The sequence below is a fragment of the Peromyscus leucopus genome, chromosome 4 (assembly GCF_004664715.2).
Source record: "Peromyscus leucopus breed LL Stock chromosome 4, UCI_PerLeu_2.1, whole genome shotgun sequence".
NCBI lineage: Eukaryota > Metazoa > Chordata > Mammalia > Rodentia > Cricetidae > Peromyscus > Peromyscus leucopus.
Window position 1 is genome coordinate 135,250,810 of NC_051066.1, and position 19,870 is coordinate 135,270,679.

Genomic DNA, 19,870 nt, shown 5'->3' on the forward strand with positions numbered 1-19,870 from the left:
TTCCTTCCTTCCTTCCTTCCTTCCTTCCTTCCTCCCTCCCTCCCTCCCTCCCTCCTCCCTCCCTCCCTCCCTTCTTTCTTTCTTTTCTTCCTTCCTTCCTTCCTTTCTTCCTTCCTTCCTCCTCTTTTCTCCCTCCCTCCCTCCTCCTCCTCCTCCTTTCCTTCCTGCTCTTCCATTCCCCCTCCATCTCCTCCCCCACCATCAATTCCCTTCTCTCTATCCTCCTCCCCTAAATTCCCTTTCTCCTTGTGTGTGTTTCCTGTTTCCTGTCTCTTTCTCTCCATCACTCCCTATTTCTTGGTCTTTTCTACTCTGTTTCTTTCTTTTCAGTGTTTACTTGTTTTATAGTTTTTTTGTCAAAATGCCAATAGCATACAATTTATACTTTTTGCCATTTTTAAGTGTACAGTCCATGCTATTCCCTATATTCACCTTGCCGTGTGCTCGCCTCCATCCATCTCCAGAACTTGCTTCACCTTGCACAGACCACAACTGTTTGACTATGACTCCTCCCATCCCGTCTATATCTCCCTTAACCCCGGACTACCATGACTACTGCTCTCTCTGCCTCTCTCTGATGCAGCTACTCATTTAGTGGAAATGAACAGTGTTTATCTTTTCATGACTTGGGCTGTTTCACTCGGCATAATGTCCTCAAGGTTCATCCATGTTGTAATGGGCTCAGAGACAGAAACCGTTCATCCATTTGTCCATTGATGAGCACTGGGTATAGATACCCTTTGGCTGTAACATGTATGCACAGATCTCTCTTCGGGACCCTGCTTCCCATTGATTTGGAAATATATCCACATGTGGAATTGCTGAGCTATATGGTAGCCATTTTTAATTTTTAAAGGGATTTATCTACTTTCCCAGTTCCCCTTCCATTTTACATGCTGACCCTGGGCACATGGGATAGGAAAGCAAGACCAGTGGGTGGGATCCTAGAGACTGACAGCATCTGAGTGCAGGGAGTCAGGATAAGGGGTGGAGAGCAGGTGACCACTCACACAGGTCTTTGCAGAGCATAAGGCATTAGGTGCCTCCTCAGGAGGGCCCTGAAGTCAGTGGGGAGTGATGCCAACCTGGCTTCATGTGCTTTCCTGCTGGACTGTATTAGAATTACCCGAGCCACGAGTGCAAAATACATGTTCCCAGGCCCCCTGGGTTCTTTGGGGGTGATGGAAAGAATCCGTGGAGCTGCATTTTGTTTCACTGGTTCCCAAGACATTTCTGTCATGGCGTGCCGCACAGCCACACCGGGATACTGCTCTAGTCTCTCTTGCTATGACAAATACTGACAGAACACAACTTAGGGGAGAAAGGATTTATTCCGTGGGTTACAGTCCCTCATTGTGGGGAAATCAAGGCGAGAAGTTGAAGCAGCTAGTCACACAGTCAAGGGCAGAGAGAAATGACTATATATATTGTTTAGCACTCAGTTAGCTTTCTCTACCCCTATGCAGTCTGGGGCCTCACATCCAGAAATGATGCTGCTCACTTTGGGGCCTGACCTTTCCACATAATTAAAACAATCCAGACAATCCCCCATAGACATGCTTACAGACAGATCAGCCTGATTTAGTCAAGGCTTCGCTGAGACTCTTCCCAGGTGATTCTAGGCCATGTCAGATTAGAATTACCCATCACAGGTGCTATTGGCCTGGAGGGTGAGTTCTTCCATGGTGCCCCAGGGCTCTGTTCTTCCCACGTCCTGGTCAGCTCTTTGGGTAAGGGATTGAAAGAGGATGAATATGCATACTGGTGAAGGTTGGCATAGCAACCATGGAGTAAAAAGGGCTGACACGTGGTGAGAGACCTGGCTTTGGAGCTTGACCCTGTCATATCCAAACTGTGTGGCCCGAGGCCCGTGATTGAGAGCCTTTCTGAGTCATTGTCTCCTCTTGAGTGAGGTGAGGCCCACAGTAGCACCCCTCTGGGGGAGACTCCTTAAGGTAATGTGTGCAAAGGACTTATATCTAGCCTGGTTGCAAGCAGGCAGCCGGTGAGGTGTCCTGCTCCTGTTTCCATCATTTTTATTATTGTTTTCTAAGAGGGCTTTGACATCTGCCTGGAAGTGTCCATCTGCTGATGGAGCTCATCTGAGACCTTGGTCCCTTCCTGCTGGGACCCTGAGATGCGGAAACACAGCATTCCCGGGATATGTGGTGGGAAGGGCAGGGCATCGCTTATCTGGGATACCCCTAGGTGGGGTCATGGCTGCTGGGGAGTGCAGGGAGGCTGTGGATGGGAAGCCAGGTGGTGGAGATAGTCAGACCAACCCAGACACACCTTCCTGGCTCTCACTCTGACCTTTTCTCTGCAGTGGGGCTGACTTGCTTGCTGTCAACTCTGATGGGAACATGCCATATGACCTCTGTGAGGATGAACCCACCCTGGATGTCATTGAGACCTGCATGGCATACCAAGGCAAGGAGGAGCAGTATATTATACCATGGGCACAGTGAGGTACTGCAGTGAACATGGTTTGAGTGGATGGGAACGGCACATTAGCTGCCTATGTACCTGCCAGCCTCGTGCCTGGCTCCCAATAACTGGGACAGGTCCTTGTTATTATTGTCATCTGTATGATTAAAAGATGGGGACACAAAAGGGCCTTGGAACACATGCCGTGTGGAGGGAGATATTGTTCTCACTGTCACCCACACACGCAGGTGGCCTCAGCTGGCCTCCTCTTCTCTTTGTCGGCTGTGACAATTCAGTTCAGTCAACACTCATCATAAAGATGTGTCCCCGTTTGGGAACATGGTAAGAAGTCAAGAACATTGGCGGGTGCTGCCCGGTGCCAGGCACCAAGCTGCCTGCCAGGGGCCCGGATAAACAAGATGTGGGCTGTTCTGGGCTCACAGTGAGCTTCAGAGGGAAGCACGTGTAACAGCAAGAGACACCTGCCGGTCCCAGCTCCCTACATGCATGCCTGCGAAGCACTCCCTAGTAAAAAGGGTCTTAAATCCAGACCCGTAGCTGTGTCCCAGGGTCCTGAGAGGTCCTCGCCTCGCCTCTCCCCAGATCTCTGTGGCCACTGTTGACTTGGCTTCCACACTCCCTGGCACCTGCATTTCCCCCATTCATTTCCTGTAGAAAGTTTTTTTTAATAACTTTTGTGCCAACCTGGTGAAACTACGGACTCCCCAATGGAGTTATAAAGCTGCCGGAGTATGAAGGAAGCCAGCTGGGTCATCTTTCAACAAAACTACCACAGTGTTTGTAAATGTGCTATATAGAAGCCATTAATTCTTTCAATGACAGGACGTGGTGGTATGAAATTACCCGGAGTTTCTGTTGGCCATAGGCTCACGGGCACTGCTGATTGTTCTTATGTGGTAGCAAATACTAACTTATGTGAAGGCTTGTCAAAATAAGCATGTAGCCTTTTTTTCTCCCTTCAAGTTTGCAGATTGCCCTGAATTCTTCCAGAGGAAACTTGATCCCGTGGGTTGTTTTTTTTTTTTTTTTTTTTTTTTTTTTTTTAATAGGGCCTTGTGTTCTCTCCTTAAATCAGTAGCCACCAGTGACAGGCACACTTTTGTCAGCCAGAGATTTGAGCTCTATCATGTCTCTCTGGAACTGGAATGGCTTATGCCTGTAATCCTAGCATATGGGAGGCTGAGGCAGGAGAATTGCTACAAGTCTGAGGCCAGCCTGCACTACACAGTGAGAACCCTCTCAGAAAACAAAAAGCAAAAGTCTTTCTGGGCCCTTCTATTTGAAAGTAATATAGTGACTGATTCAGCCATTCTTACAACAAAAGAATGTGTTATCTATTGCATATGGCGCTGAAATACACAGTGGTATACGAGAGAAAGGAAACCAACAGGCCCTGGTCAGAAGGGGTGGCCAGTGGGTACCAGGTGGGGAGATGACGTAGGTCAGCACCCAAAAAATGAGGCAGGTAGCACTTGGGGCAACTGTAGGTGAGTGGGCAGGTGCTCCAACCTAGCCAGTGGAAGAGCATGCAGAAAGTGAGTGATGTTCATAAGAAGTCTACTAGCTGCCAGGAAGGAATGGTCCTTGTCCCATGACACATGATGTTTGTGTTCAGCAGGCCTGGGGACAATGATCTTTGTCATCTTTGTGCACTGGGTGACTGGCAAACTTTGGGGAACAGGAACCATTCCTCCCCTGTCTGCTTGGGACCCAGGACCTGACGCTCTTGAGTAACGTCTCACCTCCCTGCAGGCATCACCCAGGAGAAAATCAATGAGATGCGGGCAGCTCCTGAGCAGAAGATGATATCAGACATTCACTGCATGATTGCTGCAGGCCAGGATCTCGACTGGATAGATGCCCAGGGCGCCACACTGGTGAGGAGATGGGTCAGGCTGGTTTGGGTTGGAGGCAAGTACCAGAACCAAGACCAACTAGGGCTGAATTGGGTCTGGTTCCCGGTAGAGTGAAAGCCTATACCCTTGTGACTTTGAGCCTCTAGACCCCTGCTGCTCCGGGAATATAGACGATTGAGGCTGGGGTCCAGCCTCTTTCTGACTCTGGCCATTCTCACCTGGGGCTGGGAGTCAGGAGCTCTAGGGCTTGGCTCTGATGTCCATCTACTTTGTTTCCATGGCAGTACCTACACTCTCCTCAAGGGCCACCATTTGTTCACTCACCCACATACTCTTGCTTTGTATCATCCATTCCCTGCCTACTGTGCCCTGGAAAACCACAGCCCTTCTCATTCAACGTTCCTGAGGTCACTGTAACAGATTTTATCTACTACTCCATCACTCCATCCATATATCCATCCATCCATCCATCCATCCATCCATCCATCCATCCATCCATCTGTTCATCTTTCATCCATCATTTATCCATCTGGCAGTCCATCCAGTTATGCTGGGGATGCCTTTCTGTACGCTATGAATATGTGTTGCTCTGATTTGGTTGGTAAATAAAATGCTGATTGGCCAGTAGTCAGGCAGGAAGTATAGTATAGGCGGGATAAGCAGAGAGGAGCATTCTGGGAACAGGAAGGCGGAGTCAGGAGTCGCCAGCCAGACACAGAGGAAGCAAGATGTAAAGGCAGAACTGAGAAAAGGTACCAAGCCATGTGGCTAAACATAAATAAAAATTATGGGTTAATTTAAGTGTAAGATCTAGTCAGTAATTAGCCTGAGCTAATGGCCAAGCAGTTTTAATTAATATAAGCCTCTGTGTGTACTTGGGTCCAAGCGGCCACAGGGCCACGGGAGCTGGGCAGGACCAGGAAAACTTCAGCTACACAGTTAACACATAGTTATAAGCCACATGCTTTACTAATCCTTAGATAAATGACAGAGTCTTCCTCTCTTTCCCAGAGCCACCTAGTTACCTCCACTGATTCTTGGAACTCAGCTGTCACTGTCAGCAGCTTGAGAGGAAATGTGCTGGAGGCCTCATAATTTCATAAAAAACATCATGTCAATAGTAAAGGTTTAAAAAAGGATTTTTCTTAACCTGTCAACAAGCCAAGGAAATTGTATGGAAATGTCCTGCCCATTCCTTTTACAATCAGACTCCATTACCAGCAGGGTATAACCCAAAGGGTACTCAGAGAAACTAAATCTGGCAGATGGATGTGTTTCACTTTGTAGAATTTGGAAAATTGAAATATGTACACCATACCATTGATACTTATTCAGGATTTCAATGGGCAACTGCTTTGAGTTCTGAAAAAGCTGATTCTGTAATCACTCATTTGCTAGAAGTTATGGTCATCATGGGTATACCTGCACAAATTAAAACTGACAATGCTCCAGCATATATCTCTGGTAAAATGAAATAGTTTTTTTTGCTTATTACAATATAAAACATATTACAGGTATACCACACAATCCTACAGGCCAAGTTATAGAAAGATACAACATTTCTGTGCAGCAGGGAGTTAGGAATTGCTTAGCTGGGTGACTCTGAGTTGGCGTTTCCCATGAGATTGACCAGGGCTACAGTCACATCTGAGGTTGGTCTCCTTTGTGTGGTTCCGTTGCATGGCTGATGTCAGTGTTGGCAGAAGGCCTCAGCTTCTTGCCTTCATACAACTGCTCCTTGGGGCTCCACAAGATGACTGCCTCCTCCCAGATGAATCCAGGAGAGCGTAAGGTAGAGCAGCAATGCCTATCATGCCCCAGCCTCATAAATCATACACTACCACTTCGTAATATCTTCTCGGTTAGTTAGAAGTGAGCCAATCTGGTCTACATTCAAAGGCAGAGCAATCAGATTCCACATTTTAAAAGAAGGTATGTCAAAGAATAGGTAGGTATATTTTCAAATGACCATATTGAACCTCTGAGACCCCTTCTCTGTGGCTCAGGTGAAGAGTCCATCTTTCTGCCTCCCATTGTACTTCTCTCTCTCACACTTAGTGATCCCCTGCAACCTTCCTGGCTGGTGTTGCCACCTCATTCTGTTCCATTCTCCAGCCCCAAGGATGATCTGAAGCTTGGGGTGAGAAAGGACACCCTGCCTCCAAATGTGGAGCCAGCCCTCTTTGGAGTGCTCACTTGGACTTCTTTCCTCTCTTCCAGCTACACATAGCTGGAGCCAATGGATACCTGCGGGCAGCTGAACTCCTCCTGGACCATGGAGTGCGCGTGGATGTGAAGGACTGGGATGGCTGGGAGCCTCTGCATGCAGCAGCCTTCTGGGGACAGGTACTTCCCGCCCCCTGTAGAGTAGTCAGGCACAAGGTGAAACTGCTGATTCCAAGCTCTTTGGGCTGGCAATTGGTACAAGGCCCCACTCAAGGCACTGGCTACAGTGAGTGTGTAGATGAGACAGCTCTGGGAGGTTGCAGACACATTGGCCTAAACATCCAAACAGGATAAGACTCAAGTTTGCCCAAGAGAAAATCCCCTTGATTTCTGCTTTGCGTGCTTTCTCTAGAATGTGTTTACCTAAATGTGATCGCAGCCTGTGCAGCCAACCATAGACACCCGACAGCTGTGGAATTACAACCGATTCCTCCTCCTCCTGCTTCTCCTCCTTGTAGTAACCCAGACATGCTAGGAGGAGGTGCCAAGCCCATCATATTAGACAGGGCTCTCTCGTGGCACCAGTGTTCAGGGCCTTCCCCGGGAATCAACTTTCCTCCACCATTCTTTGGGTCACATCCTAAAAGGTCTTGAGTACTCTCTCCAGCTCCTACGCTCCTTGAGGCCTGAGTATGGGGGACATGAACTTCTTCCTGTGTTGCAGATGCCAATGGCAGAGCTGTTAGTGTCCCATGGAGCTAGCCTCAGTGCCAGGACATCCATGGATGAGATGCCAATAGGTAAGACAGCTTAATACTTTGTACGTACATACTTAGCAGTTTTTTCTGATGGTGAGTAGACGTATGGTTGAACATATGGCTGCATACTGAAAGTAGGTAGGTAAGTAGATGATAGCGATAGATAGATAGATAGATAGATAGATAGATAGATAGATAGATGAATGGGTGGATAGATGAAGGTAGACAGGTAATGTGATGTGGGATGTAATGATGGGTGGATGATGGATGTGTAGGCAGATGGGTAGATAAGTAGATGGGTGGGCTGAGGATGAACCTATGTACAGATGACCAGGTTATCCAGTAGATGGACAGATTGATAGAGAGATTCAGTCAATTGGCTGGTGGGGTTAGGGAGATTTCTCAGCACCATTACTTCATTTCCTACTTGAGGGATCTGCTTGTTTCTCTCAGTGCTCACACCAGGGAGACTTTATGACTCTCCCAGACACTATCAAGGGTATATGTCTTGTTTGCTTTTCTGTTGCTGTGATTAAAACCCTGACCAAAAGCAACTTGGGAAGGAATGGGTTTATTTGGCTCACACTTCCATGTCATAGTCCATCATTGAGGGAACAAAAAGCAGAAACTGAAGGAGAGGCCATGGAGGGTGCTGCTTACTGGCTTGCCAAGGGGCTTGCTCAGCCTGCTTTGTTATACAACCCACGCTCACCTGCCCGGGGGTACCAGATCAGTCATTAATCAAGAAGATGCCCCACAGGCTTGCTCACAGGACAGCCTGATGGAGACAATCCCTCGATTGAGATTCCCTCTTCCCAGATATGCCAAAGTTTGTGTCAAAGTTGACAAAGCCTACCAGCATGGTATGAGTCTTAGCTGGGAACTTGAGGAGTTCGGAGGCCCAGGTCTCCCATTCCCACACTCCTCTAAGGAAATAAGCAGGAGCTGCTTTCTTCCCTCCCTCTGTGCCCCAGAAGGTTCTCAGAGCTTCTGGTGGGTTCACACGGTGCCTCCTGTGGTATGGAGTCCCTCCCTTGCCTTCTGCCACTGACATCTTGTACTTCTTCAGACCTGTGCGAGGAGGAGGAGTTCAAGGTCCTGCTGTTGGAGCTTAAACACAAGCATGATGTGATCATGAAGTCCCAGCTGAGGCACAAGTCATCCCTGAGCCGCAGGACATCCAGTGCAGGCAGCCGTGGGTGAGTGGTACAGGGCCCCCCCCCCCCCGCCCCCCCACCCCTCCCCCACCCCCCACCCCCGCACACGCCTGCCTGTGGCTCCTTGTGCAGGGCTCCTTCCCAGCACCTCCTCTGTCCCTCTCAGGAAGGTGGTGCGTCGAGCTAGCCTGTCAGACAGAACCAACCTGTACCGGAAGGAGTATGAGGGAGAGGCCATCTTGTGGCAGCAGCGGAGTGCCGCGGAGGACCAGCGGACCTCCACCTACAACGGGGACATCAGGGAGACCAGGACAGACCAGGAGAACAAGGACCCGGTGAGGGGCCTCTTGCCTTCTCGTGTTGACCACTACCTTGTGAAGAGGACAGGGCCCAGCCTGGTCCTACTTCCTCATCTGAGAACCATCAGGAGGGAAATAGCTGGGCAGTGCCCTTAAACTGCTAGCTCCTGTCTGACGGTGGTGGCTAATATTGTTAAAGAGGTAACCCTTATATTCGTCAGAGTTGAGACCTCTTTACATGCCAGAGGCTCATGATTGGCAGAGACAGAGGGACTGCCATAGGTCTGTTTGTCCCCTAATAATCTGATCCTGAATTCCCCAGAAGAGAGGCTCAGCATGATAGTTACCCTAGGAGCTAAGGGCTAAGACCTTTTGTGGGAACAAAGATTTGAGAATGGTGTTTATCAAGGTGACATCTGGTTGAAAGGAGTATTCTGAAAAATGTAGTAGGGGTCTGGGACAGTCTCTGTGAAACTGCTCCAGCACTAACCAGTGGCCCTGGGTTCTGGGCACTCTCAGAAGACGGTCTTCTTCAGCTGTGGTAGCAGAGGTCACACTGGGGGCTTAAAATGGGAGACACTCAGGGGTCTGAAGTCTAGAAATCTAAAATGTCGATAGAGTTGGCTCCTCTTGGTGCTCCTGAAGGGGAAGTCCAAGGCCTCTTCCCAGCTTCTGGTGGCTTGGGTGTCCCTTCACTCTAGTGTGACTTTGATCTCCACCTCTGTCTTCACAAGCCTTCTTCCTTGTGTATGTGTATACCTCCATTTCTTTTTATTTAAAACATACTTTTGTTTACATAGTGTATTTACAGGTATAGGTATATTCATATGAGTGAACATGTGTGTGCAGGCCGGAGGCCAATGTCTGATATATCCATCAGTCACTCGCCACCATTGGTTTGTTTGTTGTTTTTGAGACAGGTTCTCATACTGAACCAAATGCTCACCAATTAGCTAGGCTGGCCAGTGATCTCCAGAGGTCCATCTGTCCCTGCCAACTCTGTATTAGGGACCACACTCAGCTTTTTGAGTGGATGCTGGGAGTCTAGACTCAGGTCTTAACCCTTACGTGGCAGGCACTTTACCAATCAAGCCATTTCCTAGGACCCCTCTTAGAAGGGCCCATCCCAATCTAATATAATCTCTTAGTTATTTTTGAGCCAAATAATTTTATTGCTTGCATTTGAAGCGCTCTTCAATGACCTCTTTGCTCTGATTCTGTGCCATAGTCTGTAACCACAACATAACTATATAACTACAACCAACCACTTCACAGGGCTTCCAGTCTGGATCAGTTTTGCACAGGCTTGCCCATTCTTCTAGTTTCTCCTTGTCACAGCCCTAATTACGTTGATTTGGTGCTCAGCACAAGGACCTCTCCATGCTTACATATATAAGCTCATCACAGATGTGTGTGAGCACACAGAGATGGACTGGGCGCTTGTCCAAGTCTTTGGCAATTTCTTGAATTCCATAGGTTGGGAGTTGTAGATGAGAGCAGTCTTCCGCAGCCCTAGTACTGACATCTATTACACCTCCAGCCAGGAACATCTTCTCTGGCCGTGGTGATGGGGTAGGGGCAAAGCTGAATCTTGAATTCACAAAGCGTCTGCTTCCCCAACAGCAGCAGGGAATGAGCCCTTATCTTACTTTAATGACTTTACAAAGGGAATCAGTGGACTCAGACCTTGAATGCATACTTTTTCTCTTTCTCAATAATAGACTGAGATTTGAAGCAACTTTATGTTTATAGAAAAATAAGTGGAGTAGTTGGGGAGATGGCTCAGCCAGGAAGGTGTTTGCCATGCAAGCATGGGGACATGAGAGTGAGTCTCCAGCACACACATTGAAGAAAAAGAGCCAGGCAGGTGTGGTGTTGCATGCCTTTGATCCTAGCACTCAGGAGGCAGAGGCAGAGGCAGAGGAATCTCTGAGTTCAAGGCCAGTCTGGTCTATAAAGTGAGTTACAGGGTAGCCAGATACATTGTAAGACCCTGTCTTTAAAAAAAAGTTGGATTCGAAAAACACACCTAGTGTATCCTAGTGCCTGGGAGATGGAGACAGGAGGACCTCTGGGGCTTTCTGATTAGTCAGTCTAGCTGAATTGGTGAGCTCTGGAGTCAGGGAGAGGCCTCTGGTCTCAATGTGTGTTGTTGACGATCTTATGCTTTCAGAATTTTGCCTTTTTTAGAAAGTCATTGTCTTTCTTAGGGTTTCTATTGCTGTGAAGAGACACAATGACCATGACAACTCTAATAGAGGAAAACATTTATTAGGTGGCTTGCAGTTTCGGAGGATTAATTCATTATCATCATGGTGGGAATGGCAACATGCAGGCAGACATGGTGCTGGAGAAGGAGCTGAGAGTTCTACGTTTTGCAGGAAGTAAACTAAGACACTGTGTGTGGCTTGAGCATATATAACACCTCAAACCCACATCCATAGGGACACACTTCAACAAGGACACACCCAATCCAACAAGGACACACCTCCTAATATTGCCACTCCCTTTGGGGGCTATTTTCTTTCAAACCACCACATTCCACTCCCTGACCCCTAAAGGCTTGTAGCCATGTCATAATGCAAAAATTCATTCAGTTCAACTTCAAAAGTCTCCATAGTCTATAACAGTCTCAAACATATTTAAAAGTCTAAAGTTCAAAGTCTCTTCTGAGATTCATGCAATCTCTTAACAGTAATCCCCTGTAAAATCAAAATTAAAGAATAGATGACATACTTCCAACATATAATGGCACAGTATATACATTATTATTCCAAAAGATAGGGAAGGGAACCTAGTGAGGAAATACTGGACAAAAGGAAGACCAAAAACCAGTTGGGCAAACTCCAAACTCTACGTCTCCATGTCTGACATCAAAGCGCTCTTCAGATCTCCAACTTCTTTCACCCTTGTTGACTGTAACACACTTCTCTCTCTTGGGCTGGTTCCACTTCCTGTTAGCAGCTTGTATTCCTCAGGAGGTATCCCATGACTCTGGCATCTCCAACATCTTGGTGTCTCCAAGGCAATCTAGGCTTTAACCTCACAGCTTCATGCAATGGCCTCTCAAGGTCCCCATTCAGGGACACACTTGACACATGCTTGGCCTTAGCGGCTTTCCTTAGTCTCAGAGGCAAATTCTTAGCCCCTTTCTTCTATCCTTAACTGCAGAACCATGTGGCTGAAGATGCCGAATTCTACTTCTTACGGGAGCTGGAACATGGCCCCTTTGTTCAATTACATCTTCACTGGCTTTCTGTTTTCAGTGGTTTCATTCACTGCCTAAGCTTGGCTGTTCTGGAATTTGGTCTATAAACCAGGCTCGCTTTAAACTCAGAGATCTTCCTGCCTCTGCCTTCCCAGTGCTGGGATTAAAAGGAGTGCACCACCACACCTAACTCTAAGCTTTTCTTTAATTCCTTTTCACAAGTTAGAAATTTATCTGGGTAGGATCTTGCCCTGAGGTCCTCATTCCCTTTATTCCGTTTCTTAATCTGTTTATCTCCTTGAACACGGGATTTAGCTCCATTCCACTTCCTGGTGCTTCTTTTCTCCTCAAATTTTATATTTTGTAATTTATCCAGCTCAGCTTGCTTCTTTTCATTAGAATTTCCACTAATAATCATACAACAGAGTCTATACTAGGCTACTTTGAGATTTCCTCTGCCAATAGAATTAATCCAAGACTCTTCACTTTAGCCTCGGGCAGACTCCTTGGACAAGGGCAAAAGGCACATTCTTCACCAAAATATCACAAGAATGATCTCTAGGCAACATACTAAAATTTTTCTCCTCTGAAACCTCTTGAGTCAGCCCCCCACAGTTCAAATAATCCTCAGCACCATTGTCTTCCATGCTCCTACTAGTATGGCCCATTAAGCAGTGCTTAAAGCATTCCACTGCTTTCCTAACCCAACATACCAAAATCCAAATTCCTCTAACAAAACATGGTCCGGCCTATCACAGCAATACCCCAATCCTGGTACCAACCTCTGTCTTAGTTAGGGTGAAAAGACACCATGACCACAGCAACTCTTTATTTTTATTTTATGTGCATTAGTGTTTTGCCATGGGTATCAGATCCCCTGAAACTGGAGTTAACAGACAGTTGTGAGCTGCCATATGGGTGCTGGGAACAGAACCCAGGTCCTCTGGAAGAGTAGCTAGTGCTCTTAACTGCTGAGCCATCTCTCCAGCCCTCACAGCAACTTTTATAAAGGAAAACATTTAACTGGGTGGTGGCTTACACTTTCAGAGGTTTAGTCCATTATCATCATGGTGGGACATGGTGGCAGGCAGGCAGACATGGTGCTGGAGAAGGAACTGAGAGTTCTACATCTTGCAGGCGACAGGAAGTGGTCTGAAACATTGGGTGTGGCTTGAGAATATATGGGACCTCAAAGCCCACCTCCACAGTGACACACTTCCTCCAACAAGGGCACGCACACACACTCCAACAAAGCCACACATCCTAATAGTACCACTCCCTGTGAGGGCCATTTTCTTTCATACCACCACAGTCATGTAGTTGTGATTGTCTAATCTGTAGTTTTTAAGTGGCAATACTTGCAGTTGTTACTCAGTGCTCATTGGTGGTGGTGGTGGGGTGTTAGTTTCAGGACTTGGCTTCCCTCAGATACCAAAATCTGCAGATGCTCAAGTCCATGTGTAAAATGGAGTAATGTCTGCACATAATCTACACACATCCTCCTATTGCTTCTAATAGAGGACTTTTAATACCTAGTGCCATATAAAGGCCGATTAGGAAGAAAAGTCTATACATAGAGACAGTTTTGCATATAAAACATTCTCTCTCTCTTTCTCGATTTTTCTCGTGTGTATGTGTGTGTGTGTGTGCACGTGCGCGTGCGTGCGTGCGTGCGTGCGTGCGTGCGTGCGTGTGTGTGTGTGTGTGTGTGTGTGTGTGTGTGTAGACAGGGTTTTGCTCCATGCACAAGCCTTGATCCCATGATCCTCCTGCTTCAGCCTTCTTTCTGAGTGCTAGGATTACAGGTTTGTGCCACCATGCCTGAGCTAGCTCTCCAACCCAATCAATCAACCAATTGATTCTTTTCTATTTGGGAAATCATTCTTTTTTCATTGCCATTCATGTCACGAATGACTTTCCAGTTTTTTTTTTTTAAACATGTGTCTCATCATTTGTTCATGGTGACTTCACAGCAGGTTAATTCTTGGCTATTATCAGCTGTTTCTGCCTTTTTGTTTATAGTTTCTGGACATTAGCTACCTTTCAAGCTCTTATTATCCAAGGACTATTAAGTGTATAGGATCCTTAGGTGAGACTCTTATATGAAGTGGAGACCTGCTGGAGAAAAAAAAGAGTTACAAGTGATGGGGTTGGGGGACTAACTAAAATTGACTTACACACAAAAGGGAATCTATTGGCTCACCTAACGGGAAAGGTCTGGGCCCCGCAGGAACTAGGGGTTCAGAATACACCCCGAAGTCAGGCTCCCTGTGACCAGGGTTCCTTGATGCCAGCTTCTCTTACAAGCAGAGAAAACACCTTTGACGCTGTGCTTCCGCAGCCCACAGCTTACAGCATCTTTACCAACTGCGGTGCTTACAGAAACATCTTTCCAGCTGTTCTAGCAAAAGCCTCAACGTCGAGTCTCGCTGATTCCATTTCTATTAACTCATGCCGGGACACTGGCAATAGAACATGTTCATTAGCTTCAGCCCTGGCACTGGGGTGGACGCTTTGGTCTGCCCTATCAGAACACAGGCCCAAATGCCCCGAGGTAGAGAAACAGATGGAGGATGGGTTCCAGCACTCAAGTCCCTCAGCGGAGGTGCAGGTGGCTGGTGGGTACGGGCCCTCTAGCTGCGGGGTGGTACTGATGCTCTTCTCCTTCCCTCCAGAACCCCAGGCTGGAGAAGCCAGTGCTGCTCTCCGAATTCTCCACCAAGATCTCACGGGGGGAACTGGATGGGCCTGTGGAGAATGGCCTCCGGGCTCCCGTCAGCACCTACCAGTACGCACTGGCCAATGGGGACATATGGAAGATGCACGAGATGCCTGACTACAGCATGGCCTACGGCAACCCCGGTGTGGCTGAGGTCCCCCCACCCTGGAGCGGCTTCAAGGAGCAGAGCCCCCAAACGCTCCTGGAGCTGAAGAGGCAACGGGCCGCAGCCAAGCTGCTCAGTCACCCATTCTTAAGCACCCACCTGGGCGGCAGTGTGGCCAGGTCAGGGGAGAGCAGCAGCGAAGGCAAGGCCCCCTTGATCGGAGGCAGAACTTCCCCCTACAGCAGCAACGGGACCTCGGTGTATTACACGGTCACCAGCGGAGACCCCCCGCTCTTGAAGTTCAAGGCCCCCATGGAGGAGATGGAGGAGAAAGTCCATGGCTGCTGCCGGATCTCCTAGTGTCTGTGAGCTGGAGGAGAGAGAACACTGCCTCGGAGAGGCGTCCCTGGAACCCAAGCCAGCCCTGGCTGGGGAGGTGTCAGGTGGCAGCCAGGCAGGGGGGGGGGCTGCTTTTCAGAGGAACGCTGACCTTACCTCATGCCCAGCTGCCCACAGCATCCCTACTCACCTCCATGCTGCTTCCTCGCCCCAACGCCTGCATCTGAAGCATAGCGGCCCCAACGCACTCTGCAGTCTGATTCAGGGAGGGCGGGCTTGGGAATCTCGGTTCCGTACTTTGTAAAGGCTTCTCGGGACCAGGACTAACACCCACCCCCCTTACACACACACACACACACACACACACACACACACACACACACACACACACACACACACACACACACTTCAGTATGTAGGAATGTCATACCTGAGCTCTTGGTGGGGCTGAGAATTTGTGGGTTATTCCCAGAAGAATGGGTCCAAGACAGTCTTGGCACGCCAGTTGGCTTCCATGGGGGAGGCATACCTGCTCAGCTGAGCCCCACAGTTCTGCTTTGAGTCATACCAGGCTAGGCCATCTCCCACACCTCGCAGGGACAGGATTCAATGTGGATCAGATCAGTGGGTGCAGGCCTGCTCCCCACAGCCTTGCTGAGAACCACCCTCGCGCACATGTCCGTAGGCAGGTGTGTGACCATTTGAGGGCCAAGCTTGAAAACCAGGTCATCCACTCTCAGGAGAAACCAAATCTTGTTTGGGTCTTTTACGGAAGCACAGGAGTTGGGTAGGGTGCAGCACATTGGTATTTTCCAAACTGTGTTTGGTTAAAGCATTCCTTGAGGCTGTAAAATTCCAGGTGGGACGTAACTGAATTTGCCTTTTCTCAAGATAGTGTCATGATTGGGTTTTATTGTCTGGCGTTTGAAAAATGAATTTCGTTGGGAGCTTCTGTGGGGGTGCCTCCCAGGGAAAGGGGGAGTGTGTTGCTGAGGACACCCTGGTTAACGCTGATATAACACAGCACCCTAGCTGTTGTGGTTTCCAGGCTGTTTTGGTCCAGCCCATCTCAGCCAGCTCTTCTCAGTCTGAGCCATCACACTGAGCAGTTGAGGCTTGCCTGCACACCACCCTCCCACCATACACAGTCGCGTGTGCAGAGTATTCTCAGGCCCATGGCCTTCCAAGCTTCGCCTTTTCTGTGATGCTATGTAAGACTGTTTGCCAAAGGTCACTTGTTAGCTCCTTCCAGGAGGTCTCAAAGCTCCCAGACCGTTTTCACTGGAGTGGTAATGCCCAAAGCTGCAAACTACGGTGTCCATGGCCACTATCCTGTGCTGCTTTCAGGAGAGGGCGGCATGGCTGGAGTCGGCTCTCATCCCAGCTGTACCGCTTTGCTGCCCTAGTCTTCCTGATACTGGAGAAGGAAGCCCACACCACTTCGCCACCACACTCTCCCATGGAAATTGTGCTCTATACTTTGGGTGCGACACACCGGCTCCACCAAAATCTTCTGGTGTACCTGGCAAGCGGCAAGCTTGTTCCTTGCTCTGTGCTCCTTGTATTTGTCCATAAACTACCTCTTAGAGCCCTGAGAGGGTCCCTGAGTCTAGATTTGGATGTAAGGGACAGATACCCACACGGTCATGGCCCCCTGTGCCACAACCTTAGTAGTGAGGTTTGTCATTAGTTGGTCTCTGTCTCCCCTGTGGCCTTGGGACCTCAGTAGACTGGAGATGAATCAGGACCTGACTAGGTTGGGGTGATGCTTTATCAGGATCAGGAGTGTGGGCCAGATGCCCTAGAGGCTGCTGGATGCAGAAGGAGGTGCACAACACTGGGTTCCCCCCCACCCCAACTCTAGGGCAAATGCAACCTGGCATGGTGGGGCAGCATGGGAGAACAAAGTCAGTTTCTTGAATCCCTGGGGCCTTAGCTAGGCTCTACAGCCCATGGATGAAAGGGGAGATGATCAAAACACACCTGTGGCTTTAAACCAGTATTTGGCTCTGACAGACACTGAAATGCCTCTGGAGCTGACTTTAGCCACAAGGTGGGCAGTGCCCAGGCAGCCAGCCACGTACTCTTAGGAGTCAGCTGCCCAGGGTTTCTGAGATCTTTGCTCAGGAGCCAGAGAGTGAAGGCATTTATTGCCCTCTCTGAGCCATCCAGGTCATTCCTCCTCCACCCCCATCACGTCTTCCTGCCCCCTGGGCCATCCCTGGCTACCTGAGGGGTGGGAAACTTAGCTGTCCCTTCCATGGGAGCTAGCCTCAAACAGTGTGGACTCATGGGCTATTGTTCATGCTTTCCACCAGGGATAAACACATGTTCCCTGTTTGGGCTCCAAGTCCCCAGGGCCTTTTCCTGTGACTCTTTGGAATATTGAGAGCCACAATGAGGAATAACCTCCAGTGCATGAGCCAGGGCCACCCACTAATTCACTCATGTGACCTGTTGAGGTGCTGAGACACACCAGGCGTGGTGTTAGTTTCTGCAGATGACGGACCAGCCAGGCAGCAGGGACTTTGATCCCTTGAGGACTGTGGGCATTCCCAGACTCATTCATTATTCTGACCAGTATCCCTGTGCTTTGCAGCTCCTGCAGTTCTTCATGTGAATCTCTTTAGTTGGGATGCAGCTTTCTGACCACACTGAGGTAACATTTGCCACTAAGTGCAGATGGTAGATCTTGGGTCCCAGGCAGACACCACACCAGTCCACCTAGAGCCTTCAGAGGTAACCTTCAGGCCAGCATCCCGGGAGAGCAATATAACAGCAGTCTGAGGTCAGTGTCTGGAAGAATTAGAAGTTAGCAATTTGCTCTCAAAAGCATCCCTCGCATTTACAGTCATCTCTAGCTCATCTTTGTACAGGAATCATACAGTCTTCTCTCCTTCCCCCAGTGGGTATTGGGAGTGAGAACAACTACTCCTTCCTATTCATAGCAAGCCTTCCCCTGTGCGTCAACCTCTCTCCCTGGAAGGAGGGGATCCAGGGGCTTGGGAAAGCTTGGCAAAGTTGACCAGAACCCGTGTCTTGGTAGCCATTCTCGGCAAACTGAAGACATCTATTTCCAAACCGGGTGCCCTGCAGTTCCCTATGAGCTGTGGTCCCTGCACACACCTTATGCTCCCTAACTAACTAGAAACTGGTAGCTATCACCAGATTGTGAACTTCTGGCCAGTAGCTCAGGGAATTGGAATGAATCTTAAGCCCAGGTCTACTGAAGACTTTGGGGATATAATTCTTTATCAAATATTCAGCATTAACGAAGCTTCTCTGCACTGTTTGATGAACTTTTAGATGTTTGGAAAGGTTGCCAGAGTGTGGCACCCAGTCGGACATAGTGGCACACACCTTTAATCCCAGCACTGGGGAGGCAGAGACAGGCAGTGTACTTCTGAGTTCAAGGCCAGTCAGGGCTATACAGAGAAACCCTGTCTTCAAAAAACAAAATAAATAAATAAAAATAAAATATGCTCCCTGGTTGACCTGGCACAGTCTAGCTTTGTAACAGTGTGAGAGTTTTGGCTCTTAGTGTCTGATACCCTTTGACCTTGAGCTTCTCTCCTACCTGCTCTCCCAAAGCAGAGTACCAGGATGCTTTGCAGAGGGGCCACCCTTACATGATGCCAGAAGGACTGTCTGAACGCTCGCTAGTTGTAGCCTGGCGACAGCCTTCCCTTCCCCAGGGCACGGAAAAGCCAAGGGTCACATGGCCAGGGGACAGCTCCACTGAAGTGACCCACCACTTTCCTGGAGAGCCCCAGGCCTCTCCTCCGCAGGAGTCCCTTGTTGGCCAAAGGGCCTACTTCTTGTGGGTCCTTTAACGTGCCACCGTGGGGGGCCTGGCTCTGCACACCCAGGAAAAGTCTGCAGACACCCAGCCCTCCGCAATAACTCACCAGACCAGAAGCCACTGATGTACAGAGAACACTTAAGGAAAAAAAAAAATGTATTTTATGTGAAAAAAGTTAAAACTCTGTATACTGTATCAGCAGCTTTGTGTAAAAATGGCAATCAAAAGAGTCTAATATATTTAAAACTTTTTTTAAAAAAAATTCTCATGGATCTTTGATATTGTATTAAAGTAGCTCCATGCCTCCAAGATGGGATCTGACCATATCCCCAAGGGGCTTGTGCCCCTGGAGTTACTTCCAGCTGCCAAGGCCTGTGACGGAATTCGCTGTTATGGATTTTTAATTAAGATTATTAAATTCCTTTTAATAACACCTGTTGGCCTGACTGTGGTTATTGCTGTGCGCTCACCTGCCTAGGGATGACTTGAGTTCTCCAGGAGATGGTGCCAGGGGGGCTCCCAGACCTTCCTGCACCCAGAAGGCTCTCCCGGGAGGTCCCCAGGACAGGAGGAGCTTTGGGGAGTCATAGGTGGAGCTGAAGGGCTTTTTCAGTTGGGAGATGGTGAGAACTTATGAATTCCAGGTGGTTAGCATTGGGCTTTATTCTGCCAAACATCCTCTTTGAAATTACATGACGCCCTACAGCAGCATATATTTTACAGTTTGACTGGTGACAAATTTATGTTACCAGGGCACCCCCCTCCTCTGCTGTGTACTCGGGACACACTGGCTTGTCCTGGGCTTTTCCATGCTTCCCTCTGGGCTTTCTCATTTAGCTTATAGTGGAGAACAATGATGAAGCTCTACCTCATTCAACAGGACCGTAGGTAAACTCTGATTCTTCTCACTTTTAACCCAGGAAATAGAGGTAAAGATACACTGTATGGTTGAACAGCCCCAGGCCATGACCCCTGTCCTTATTACATGCAAGAGCTAATGTCGTGAAGGCCC

At 48.6% G+C, this 19,870-nt stretch overlaps 1 protein-coding gene across 3 annotated transcripts in view; it reads left to right on the forward strand.

Moving 5' to 3' along the window:
- The window catches only part of Ppp1r16b (protein phosphatase 1 regulatory subunit 16B), a 99,581-nt gene extending 80,290 nt beyond the window's left edge, over nucleotides 1-19,291 (forward strand). Inside the window, exons 5-11 of one of the 3 annotated variants that reach the window (XM_028889245.2) lie at nucleotides 2,327-2,430; nucleotides 4,201-4,325; nucleotides 6,525-6,650; nucleotides 7,195-7,270; nucleotides 8,298-8,427; nucleotides 8,556-8,720; nucleotides 14,568-14,924. In XM_028889245.2, the coding sequence (XP_028745078.1) occupies nucleotides 2,327-2,430; nucleotides 4,201-4,325; nucleotides 6,525-6,650; nucleotides 7,195-7,270; nucleotides 8,298-8,427; nucleotides 8,556-8,720; nucleotides 14,568-14,823 (982 nt within the window). In that variant the 3' untranslated portion in view covers nucleotides 14,824-14,924. Of the gene's footprint in view, nucleotides 1-2,326; nucleotides 2,431-4,200; nucleotides 4,326-6,524; nucleotides 6,651-7,194; nucleotides 7,271-8,297; nucleotides 8,428-8,551; nucleotides 8,721-14,567 lie in introns of all 3 variants that reach the window. The other 2 variants (XM_028889244.1, XM_037205408.1) reach the window with 2 other exon arrangements.
- Nucleotides 19,292-19,870: the final 579 nt, after the last annotated feature.